Source organism: Anolis carolinensis, chromosome 3, assembly GCF_035594765.1.
Source record: "Anolis carolinensis isolate JA03-04 chromosome 3, rAnoCar3.1.pri, whole genome shotgun sequence".
Taxonomy (NCBI): domain Eukaryota; kingdom Metazoa; phylum Chordata; class Lepidosauria; order Squamata; family Dactyloidae; genus Anolis; species Anolis carolinensis.
Window position 1 is genome coordinate 100,391,295 of NC_085843.1, and position 12,018 is coordinate 100,403,312.

The 12,018-nt window shown below is 38.8% G+C and overlaps 1 protein-coding gene across 1 annotated transcript in view; it reads left to right on the top strand.

The window, feature by feature from the left end:
- gemin8 (gem nuclear organelle associated protein 8) overlaps positions 1 to 7,671 on the top strand; it is a 51,089-nt gene extending 43,418 nt beyond the window's left edge. The window contains exon 3 of the mRNA XM_003218888.4: positions 6,722 to 7,671. Coding sequence (XP_003218936.2) covers positions 6,722 to 6,978 — 257 coding nt within the window. The 3' untranslated portion in view covers positions 6,979 to 7,671. The remainder of the gene's footprint in view (positions 1 to 6,721) is intronic.
- The last annotated feature ends 4,347 nt before the right edge of the window (positions 7,672 to 12,018 follow it).

The window sequence follows — 12,018 nt, forward strand, 5'->3', positions numbered from 1 at the left end:
TCCCTTTTCCCCATGATAATTCCTCCAGGACTGAATTTTCCTTCCAAGGAATGGATTTCTCTCACTCCCTGTTGTCTCACCCCCTTTTATAATTGTGAGTCATTTGTAAGTCAAATGTTTGCAACTTGGAGACTGTATTTCACACCAGTTTGTCTTTTTGGTTGCCATTATTTTGAAATGAAGGCACACAACAGCAGCAACAACTAATACCCAACCACTGTGTTCATATCTCTATTTAATATTTCAGTTTATTGCTTGCTTTTTAACAGCAAGCATCCAAAATAATTAGCAATAATAACAGTATAAATATAGTAAAACTGCTAAAAGCTGTCCCATAATTTCTGCCAAACGAAATGGGCAGAACAATATTTCCTGCAGGTTCCCTTTGTGCCCTATAAACTTGGTTCAGTGATCACGGAAACACTCTGGGACAAGTTTCAGGATCCGTAAAATGTGGTATGGAAGGAATGAGATTGAAGATTTATCTTAAAACAAGGCTTGCTTGATGGTGGAAGAGGGTCGGAGAGGGACTCAGTGGATCTCTCTTGAGATTTCTAAAGTTTAGCTAAAACCCGAGGCCCCATCTACACTGCCACATAATCCAGTTTCTCAGTCCAAATTATCTGCTTTGAATGGGATTATATGGCAGTGTAGACTCTGGAGTATGTGGCAGTATAGATCTATCTTGAGAAGGTGTTCTCTCTTTTCCTATTCTAAATGTGAACCTGAGATGCCTTGATTTGTGGAAACAACATTGTTCCATAATTATGATTAGATAGAGATCTATATAAAGAAATATCCTTTACTGCAAGGTATTTCAGCACTCAGAAAAGGAAGGATTTGATGCAAATTGAGTGCAGTAAAATTGTCAGTTTGCATTAATTTATGTGTTGCCAATGACTCACCATAAAAAAACTAAATTGTATGGTAATACATGTTCATCATCCTTACCTGACATGTCAAAAATCCCAAAAAGATCCAAAATTGTCCACATAAATTACTGAGATGGCGCTGTCTTTGATTTCTGATAGTTCAGTGCATACAAACTTTGCTTCATGCACAAAATTATTCAAAAATATAGTGTGTAAAATTATCTTCAAGCTATGCATATAAAGTGTATATGAAACTTAAGTAAATATCATGTTTAACCCAGGGTCCCATCTCCAAATTTGAAAAAGTCTAAGCTCCAAAACATTTCTTGTCCCGAGCATTTTGGATAAGGGATACCCAACCTGTGTAATATAGGTAGAATCTATAAAACTAAGAAATCTTGCTCTCTAATTTGTATTTTTATTTTCTTTGTATTGGCAGAATTTCTGCTTTATAATGCTTGCCTACAGAGAAGTCATCATAGGCACTGTATCAGGATTCTTTGAGATTGTTTTCATGTTGATACATGGCTATATGATTTGTCTCCATATCTGTTAGTTTAAAAATAACGTGTCTCACTGTCAATTTTTATGATAAACCATTTCTACAAGTAAGAAAATGTATGCCAAGTATGTTGCATTAACTGGAACAGATTTTAAATGCTCTCAATGGCAGTGGAAGAATATTTGAATTCTTCTTGGCTAGTATTACTAAATTATTGATAGGAATACGCAGTGTTTGTGTTGTGTTTTCATAAAACACATAGATTAACTTGGCATGTTAAATCTAAGGAAACATGCAAAACGACTGTAACTTACCAAAGTTACATGACTTGCAGACCTGATCTTTTTTCTCCTAAGCACAAATGTGTATATTTTTGTAGACTCAAAATGCTGTGCATTTTGTGTGAGGTTCTGATCCAGGTAGGCGTTAGAGAATATAGTGGGTAAACTTTGTTTTCTGAGCTGTATTTCCCACATCTCTATGTTCCAGCTAGATCATCCCATTGGCTCCCCTTATTACTTTCACTTTTCTGTTGAAGTTAAAGAATATATGCTTGTTTTAAATGATTTTTGCACTGTTTTTATTTTTTAAACTCCCTTCTGCTGCAAACACTATCAGAGTACAAAATACCACCAAGAAATTATTATCATAGCAATGGCAAATAAAAAATATGTACAAAATAAATTATTAAAACAATAGATTTAAAAATATTAATCATAGGTAACTGAGGGCTTGAGACATCATTCTTATACACACACTAAAGCTATGAATTTTTAACTCTTAAGATGTCTAGACTCTGAAGCTGGCCAGGAACAAACAAACAAAAAATCAGTCATCCAGAAATCATTTAAGCACATTGTACCAATGGCTGTGAAGTCTTTTCTGGCTTTCTGTTAATGGCCTGAAAAAGTAAGAAAATCTAAGGGGGAGTTGAAACTCTAAAGGTTCGCCACACCTCCCCATTTTCCACCACCGTCAGAAGCAGCTATTTTACTTGTTTATGCTGATATAGAGAAAATACAGTAAATTATGGCAACCTTTAATGGGGAGACAAGACTTTATGTCTGCAGGCATTGCAAAGAAATTAGTCCAGAAATTGAAGTTCCAGATTGTTCTGTTTAAATATCTATTTTCCATGAATACGGTATAATTTATTTTGGGGCCAGACAGATTGTCATTGAGCTGTTACACACACACGTTTCTGCAGATATAAAATATACTGCAGATGTTTTGAAGCTGATATGGCAAGATGCTTAACTTTGCTGTACAGTCTGCAAATAGTTTCACTGATGTGTATCCAGTGAGTCCAAAGAGTTTGAAAGAACTGCATGACATTGCAAGCTAAATAAAATCCTGTGCATATCTACATGTTAGTGCTGGTACATGTTTTGAAGACTGTTAGACCTTGTAGGTTATTGTACCAGTGTATGCTATTGCCCATCTAAGCATTTTCTGAAATTCTACTGGAAGTTAAGAATAGCAGAGTGTGTGTGTGTGCATGCGCATGTTGACTATATTATGAATCAGGAGGTTTCTAGTTAAAATCCTTTTCCTGTAATTAAATCACTATATCATAGTTAGACTTGCTTCAGAATCCACAGGAACACACCATCTGATATTTAGCCACTCTAGGGGGACGCAGTGTGTCATTGCAGCTGCCATTTTGGATGATGTTGCATCATTGTTGGTCATCTTTGAAGTTATTCAGTTTTTCCTTGGGGAAGGGGAACAGCGTCTCTACAGACCTGGGATTGTGCTTTCATCTCAAAAAGGATACACCCAAAACCATTTCCAAGGAATTAGGGGGGTTAGCGGAGATTACAAGAGCTGCACAGGGAGCCAGAATAGCTTGCATGCAACTTCAGTCTTTACGATTTCTGCTCAATTAACAGGCCATGTGTCTTCAGCTTCAATCCTCTTTCTCCAGTATGTGGGTGATAGTTGATTATTGTCTTACAGTATTATTATCAGGGTTCCAAGATTTTGGGTTATATCCAACTGCAGTTTGAATATCCTCAGCCAAAATGTTTGGGACCAGAAGTGTCCTGGATTTCGGAATACATATATACATATCCAGAAAGTAATTTTATAAGCAATATTTAAATTAATCTTGTGCACTGAACAAAGTTTGTATACATTGAATTATCAGAAAACAATGGTATCATCATCTCAGCCACCCATGTAGCCAGTTTTGGATTTTGGAGCATTTAAGATTTCCGGATAAAGGAGGCTCAATCTTTGTATCCATTTACCACCAGAAAAAATACTATTGAGAAAACGGTTTTCTCATTCCCTTTTCAGTCTTTCAACTTGTCTCTCCCCCCCCCCCCCCCCCCCCGGGGCCAAATATCTTCTCTAGCGGTTTCTGGAAGTCTTCTGATTCAGATTCAGAGTCCATTTCCACCCTATTGAATGTTGCCCAGTATTATTTAAACCCCCTATAAAGCTGGAAAAGTGTTAACTGTCTTATTATCCTGTTCCACAGTTCTTTTTACAACACATAGAAATGTATACAACCCTAGTGAAATCCAGCCCATAAACATTACCAATAAATTCATGCATATGATTTTCTGTTCCTTCATAAATCTTTACAGATTACTCAGAAATTGGTTTATGGGTAGGGAATTGATGTCTTCCAATTTTATTTGGCTTCAGCTACCATCAGTTCTGATCAATTCTGACAATGTTAAACGGTGATGCAGTACACCAACATGTGAAATCTTCCATTGCCCATGCCTCTTTTTAACTCATGCAGAATAGGACAGCTAGAGACAAAGAAGACGTATCTTGGGTGTGTGTATGTGTATTCACATTGATATTTGCTGACCTCATGGATTTCATGAGGTTTCCTTAAATGGAATACTCGGAGATGGTTTGTCATTGCCTTCCTCTGAAATAGAGCCTTCAGCACTTGATATTTCAAATACTAATCAAATATTAAGCAGACCAGATCCACTTTAGCTTCCAAAATCAGATGGGATCTGGTACCATCAGAGCACTAAGTTCTTAACCTGCTTGAAAAAGCAAACATGGATTTAAAATCTTAAACTGGGGAACTGCTAGGACTAACTTTTCTTGCATAAACTTGCCCTGGCATTATGGTGATTTGGGCAAAATCCTCTCCCGACACTCAAGCAGTGTGTAGGGATGGCTAGACCCCGGTGTGCCAAGCAACCATTCCTCTTGCATTTGGCACATGTGGGTAGAGGCTCTCTTGTGTAGAGGACCTTCACAGGAAGGTATCCTCATTGGACCAGAATGTCTTCCCCTTCTGTTGGTGTTGGACCTAGCCTATACAATTTCATGGACCCAACACATATTCTTTGAATAAAGTTTGTGAGTGGGAGGGATCTTCTAACACCCCTAATCAACAAAATTTCTTCAGAGCGTTTCTTGTAACTATTTCCACCTTTGGATGTTGGTCAGAAAGCAAATTAAGTGCCTTCTTGGTTGTGAGCCTCTGTTTTTTTTCTCAATGCAATCATCAGAGAAGCTTGCCAGATCCTCAGTTTGGGAAGGGTGGTTGAACAAGAAGGTCTTTCATACTACACAACCATAGCAGTACGATTTCACTTTGACTGCCTTGGCTGCATCCTGTGTAGTCCTGAGATTTGTAGTTTGGTGAGACATTGAAACTTTTTGGATGACAAGTCTCAATGTTCTTCCCTAAACTGCCACTCCCATGATTCCAAAGAATGGATGCATGGCAGTTGAAAATAATCTTCTCCATTTCTTGTTGAAGATGGAAATGAGTAAAGAAGAACAAAGATGGGCTGTTTCCAATGTGACTTTAGACACACACATCTGTTGCTTAAGAAGGTCTGCACATGTGGCCATTTCCTGCAAAGACAAACATTTGGCAAAAGACCATACATAAGCCAGTAAAGTAGAGCAGTGTGCAATTTTAGATATTTAAGAAGGGGCTCTTAAAATTGGTGTCTATTGTTCAAATGTTCTGTCAGGAGCACATTACACATCAGTTGTGCATTAAGATAGGGTTTCTGATTTTTCTCTCTCCCCCACGTCTTTGGTGTGACAACTTTTTATAATTATAACTGTTTTCATCTAAATGCGATCCTTGTTAAACTTATCCTTCAGCTGGCTTTGGAGAGTGAGGTAGCTGTTAGTCCCAAATTATTCACTTCTTAAACTGGCAGATAAAATTGCCCATAGCCTATTTCCAAGAGTCTGCAAAGCTAAATATTTCACAGTGGAAGGCAGAAATTAAAATCATTCAGGCAGAAAGGACACTAAGCGAATCAGTCTGAATACCAGTAATTCATGTTTAATGCTCTATGACGTCTGTTGCTACCTTAGGTGGAGTTTAATGGAGAAAATAATGAATTGCACCACTGTGAGCATGCAGTAGTATGTAAATTTGGCAGGTGTCTGTCGACAGAATACCAACAGCTGTGTTTCACAAGACAAGCTTAGCTCAGGCATGTATGGCAGGCTAGGGCTTGTCCATTTTCTTCCCCTGGAAAATGTCAGCAGCTTTCATTGGCAGAGGTTCGGCTAAAGTTACATTGTCCTGGTTTATCATTTCATCACCACAGCTGCAAAACAGTTTTGACTTGTTCAGTTAAGTCAAAGCTCATTTTAACTATTGGATATGTGCACGATGTGTATGTTCCTTGACGCAAAATCTATTCATATTTTTATTTTTAAGAAAAACAAATGCTTACCATTTTCTCCCTTTGATTGCTTTCATTTTATTAATTTCCTGCTCATTTTGCATGAGAAGTACCTATTACTCTTGTTTAGATTTGACTTCAAATGAGAATACTTGTTAAGCTTATTAATATTCCATCCTTCCATAACGCTTGGAATGATGATTAAGGTGATGTATGTTAGAGCTAGTCAAAGTGGTGGCCCGTGGCCCTGACAAGTTTCCAGAAAAGAAAGAAACAACTAATGGGGCTAAATATAATGGTGGTCCTTGATCCATTAGGTGGTGGGGAAGAAATGCCCCATATCGTATAGCTTGAGAATGCACAAGTGAATATCACTTAAAAGGGCAATGTTAGTGAACAGAAATAAAGTAACAGAACAAGGGGTGTAGATTTCATAAAATCATAGAATTGGAAGAGGAGCACACGGGCAATTCAGACTGGCAAATGGGAAGAGAGATCTTTAGATGTTTTGGGGCCATGCCAGATAGAGCTGACTTAAGACTTGTAACAGAAAAAGTCTAGAATTGCCAGGGTTGGTTTTTTTTTTGGGAGGGGGGGTGTAGTTGCTTTAAGGGTGTGTCTGCCTCCTGATACCTGGGACATGTGATTTTCAGATCATCTTTAACACAGCTGGCATATTTGATAAGATATGTGTTGTTGTTTGTTTTTTTTAGGAAAACAGCAGCAGCTGGAAGCAGAACACCATGACATGTATGTTGAAGCTGACCACGATCTTCACCTGTCCACAGGCCGATCTACCCAGCCTCCTGCTGAGAAGGCTGGCGAGAGGAGAACAGCTGAAATGAGAAAACTCTATGGTGTGGGAGCCAATAAAATCCAGGCCATGGAGACCACCATGCAACTCAGCTTTGATAGAAACTGTGATAAAAAGCAGCCCAAGTACTGGCCCATTATTCCCCTGAAACTCTGAGCTGTGTGTCTTTCTCTGTCCCTTTTAGGAGACTCAGAGCTGCATATCTGAATGCTCCACCAAGCAGAAGGATTTAGGTGAATGAATGAAGAGTCAGCAAAAAGGCTCTTCATTTATTTTCCTTTCCTCTTTCCAACTCTCCTCTGAATGGCTTTGCCAATTTCCAAACTCCATTCCAACTCAACAGGAAGAGTAGAATTGGTCATTTGTACTGCAGGGGATAAGGAAAATTCTCTTTTAAAAGTATATCTCAACCAATTTAATTTTGGCATGCCTTGCCCTTGCAGGAAATGAAGTAGCATTTGTTTTCATTTTGTTATGCTAGAGGAAAAAAGGTTAAAGACTATTTAAACCTAAAGACTCATTCCGGTTAAACGTGATATTGTAGTTTTATCCATTACAGTAGGTTTGTCATAAGTTTTAAATGTATGTACATTTTTGCCACAGTTCACCGATACACTGAAGGCAGCTGACGTAGTTGGCTAGAGTATTGTATCTTCAGTTACTGTAATATAGCTGGTTTGAGTTCCTCCTCAGACTTTCCAGTAGTATAGGAAATCTCTCCTCCAGACTGAAATCTAGCCTGTAGGGTTTCAACTTAAAAGCAAAACATGAATAAATACCTTACTTTCTTTTATTAACAATTTGTCTGTCTCTATAATGTGACAATGTAATAAACATTTTTGACATCAATATGAATGCTTAAAGTTACTGTGAAATTGCACATAGCTGATCAGAAAGTCAAACCATCTGTAGGCCAAAGATGCAATGTCTTTCACATGATTTGGCATTGCAAATAGTCAACTTTCTTCCTTGTGCAAATAACAGACATGGAGGGAGGTATTTAATCAGGAATGAGATTGAGTCAAAGGGTTAGGTGCTGTCCCAAACACCAAGCAGTCCTTCCCATCCCTCTCAAACATGCATATAAATACATGCACATTGTCTGAACCCAAAACAGCTATGTTGAACTACTGAACTGCAGAATAAATTCAACTTGTTTATAGCTGAAATGTCATGACTTCTGACATATGCGCGCGCACACACACGTATGTATGTATGTATGTATGTATGTATGTATGTATGTATGTATGTGGAAGGGTGGGTGAATGGATAAGACTGGTGTCACTGCTCAAGATTGAGAGAGAATCCCTCTGAGTCTGAGAAACTGTATGTGGTTTAGATATACCTACTGTTTTCTGGGTCATATATGGAAGCCTGCAATTCATGAAGGATGTTCTGTAGCAGATTCTTTCCCCAAATACATTAACTCAGGACCCCTGCAGTTACTGGTATGTGGTTATCTATAATGGACATATTAATGCCTGCCAGTCTGCTTAGATCACATTAACCAGCATGTGGGATATGATTCAAGCTTTTGTAGGCATATATTTCTTTATGAACTTTCCTACTAATTAGCTGGGATTCCAGTAAATTTTATTAGAAAGCTCCTATGTCCCTTCTGTTGAATAAGGAATGTAGTGTTTCATCACACACACAGAAATGATAAGTTTTGGTTTTCGTAGGAACCTCTAGGAGATGTCTACTATCAGCCCCCTATATCTGCTGTCAAAGTCATCTGCCGAATGGTAAAGCCGACCCTCTTCTGGTTTAAGTAGTTGTTTCCAGAGAAAAACTCATGGTTGTATCTTCCCCAGTATAATACTTCATTGGCATTGCATAGTATTAAGCAGAATGGCTCCATTTTATTGCATAACTACCTATCTTCAGTTAACTGGAACATTTACATGGGCGCAGAAGGCATGATTTAATCAGAAATGCTAACATCCCACATATGTGATTTTGCAGTAATGAAAAACAGATTTGCAAGCCAATATGAAATCACTAATGCAACACAGCTTTGACTTGTAAAATTAACTGAGATCACACCATCCTGCTTTCAATGTGACATTTATATCAAGTGGGCTTGAAGATGCTTTTTCCTGGGAATCAATTAGTGTCAAATAAGGTTTCTGGAGCTTATTTTTTCTTACTATTTTTAATGGGATAGCGAAGGGTTGCAGAATTCAAGGAAACGATAAGACTACAGCAATGGTTTAAATGTTATTTATACTTACTTAGGCGATCCCTCGTAGTTTGAGGACGACTGTCTTCCATTTTTGGTGTCTTGGGGGTGGGTTCTTAGGTGGCTGAAGAAACCTATTCTTGATCTGCATGTTCTCCCACAGTGAGGACATTGGTTTCCAGGTGGAAGGCGGTCCCAGTCAGGGTTGGCTTGACGGGCCTTCCTCTTGGCACGTTTCTCCCTTAAGCCCTCCATTCGTGCCTCTTTGAACTCCGCAGCACTGCTGGTCACAGCTGACCTCCAATTGGAGCGCTCAAGGGCCAGGGCTTCCCAGTTGTCAGTGTCTATGCCACAGTTTTTAAGGTTGGCTTTAAACCCATCTTTAAATCTCTTATCCTGCCCACCAACATTACGTTTCCCGTTCTTGAGTTCGGAGTAGAATAGCTGCTTTGGGAGACGGTGATCGGGCATTCAGACAACGTGGCCAGTCCAGCAGAGTTGATGGCGTAGGAGCATCGCTTCAGTGCTGGTGGTCTTTGCTTCTTCCAGCACGCTGACATTTGTCCGCCTGTCTTCCCAAGAGATTTGCAAGATTTTTCTGAGGCAACGCTGATGGAAACGCTCCAGGAGTTGAGTGTGATGTCTGTAGACGGTCCACGTTTCGCAGGCATAGAGCAGGGTTGGGAGGGCAATGGCTTTATAAACAAGCACCTTGGTATCCCTATGGATGTCCCAATCTTCAAACACTCTCTGCTTCATACGGAAAAATGCTGCACTCGCAGAGGTCTGGCAGTGTTGTATTTCAATTGTATTTCTGGCAGTGTTGTGTCAATGTGTTCATAAATGTGGAGGGCTGTCAATATAGTCTTGCATTCCTTTCATGACAGTATCTCCTACTTCTACTCCCTTATTTGTTCCTAATGAATTTCACAATCTGCAATTAATGTTTTATCCTGCTACACACATTTGAATATGCAGTATTCTCATTTAAAACAAAGTGTCTCTACACTAACAAAATTAACATTTTTAAGATCCATTCTTTTTATTTAACCTCATCAGTTCACAATTAATATTTTATTCTACTCCCACAAGCAATATGATACAATTCCCTTATATAGAACCTTGTCTGATGACCTAGGTGGTGCTCTCAAAAGTATTTAAGAAAGTGGTTCTCAACCTGTGGGCTGTGGCCCAAGAGTGGGCCACAAGAAAAAAAAAATGGTCCGCAAATCTTATTCCTCTTTATATATTTTATTTTATTTCCACTCCTTTCCACTGACCATTGCATTGGATAGACCACATTAACTCTAGATTATTAAATATGGTTTTCTGTGGGTGAGCAGATGGTGATTACTGGATGGCATAAGTTCTGTATCAGAAACTAGAAGTGATGTGGTCTATCCAGTGCAATTTTCTGAATCAGAACCCCAAATAATCAAACTGAATCTAAAGTTGACCAAAAACTGATTCGTAACCCTTTTGGTGCTCATGTTGGAGAAAGATCCCTGGTCAAAGTGGGCCCTGGTCCAAAAAACATTGGGAACCATTAATTTAATTTGTGACAAAAGGTGTGTATCCTTTTATGCTTTTCTTAAATGCAGGAGTGTCCCTCCTCCAGTTGTCGTCATGCAATTCATATGATTCCTCACCATTGATTGTGCCAGCTCCACAATGTGTAGCCTGTTCTTGAATAAATGAATATAAGCATCTGCAAAAACAAGGATAATAGTCCATTCCATGAAGTTAAATGGAGCTAATTCCTAAATAAATAGATGTGGTCAGGTTTTGGCTGTAGGGTTTAAGAAAGAACGTGATCCCTTTTTGCAGTTCTCACATTTGTACTGCATCTGAGAACATGAAATGGTTTGGCCATCTCCACCTCAAGGCATGATATTCTAACCACAAATTCCAAGGTATTTAACACAGAGACAGGTCTCCTAGTCTTAAAAAGAAATGAAAGCAAGAGAAATGTTAATATATTTCAGTGGAAATTACATTGTAGCATTGGCCAGCACAGGAAGGAAAATCTTTTCCTTTTACTCATTGGAAGGAACGCTGTCGACTAAGCAAAAACAGACAAGTTGGTCATATTATTTGTATGTAGAAAAAGAACCAAAATAAACAAGAGCTTGCAGCTGCCTTTTTCCTTTAGAAAACCAGTTCAACTGAGGGTACTGCAACAGAATAATGGCAAACTCTGTTGGCAATATCCGGCAGTGTGGGTTTAAAGTAGGTTACGGATCTAGCTTTCTTTCACGCTGCAACAATTGTCTCACTTTGGTGCCACTTCTGCTGCCATGGCTCCATTTGAGAGAATTCTAGGTTTTGTAATGAGATATTTGGCAAGAAAGCTGTAGTGGTTCCCTAAACTACAAAGTCCAGTATTCCACAGGAGGTCGCCATGGCAATTAAGATGGTATCAAAACGCTTTAATTGTGTAGTGTGGTAGATATCCTGTTTACGTAATTCCAGTCTGCTTTCCATTTCTGGTCTGCTCATTATTTCTGAAGTACTTTCCTTTGGAGGCACACAACCAGGCCAAGAGGAAGTTCTCAACATCAGAGCATTTCAGGAGATAAGAGAACGAGATCATGCTTTTCTTCAAGAAGGAATGTGTTTTACATGCCAACCTCCACTCTCTTGGCCTAAGTATGACAAATGGGAAGGTAGGCAGGAACTATATGCTTCAGCTGTTTCTGTGTATGAGAGCTTTCTTTGCCATGCTATTTGTGAACCTAATATAACTCCTTGATTTCAAACCACAACCTCTTCCCACTTGGGAACATGGTGGCCTTCAAAACACTGGGCCATTCATGGTAAAGAAAGTCATAGGTTTTATTTGCCATGAAATACCTGCAGCATGTTTCAGCACTCAGTAACATGTTAATTTACACCACTTCTATTCATTTTGGCAATGCAGAAATTTTGCAGGAGAGAGGACTGCAGTAGATTCAATCCATGTTCCACGATAGCAGAAGTAAAATTAAGAATTTCTGCAGGTCTTTAATTTTTAA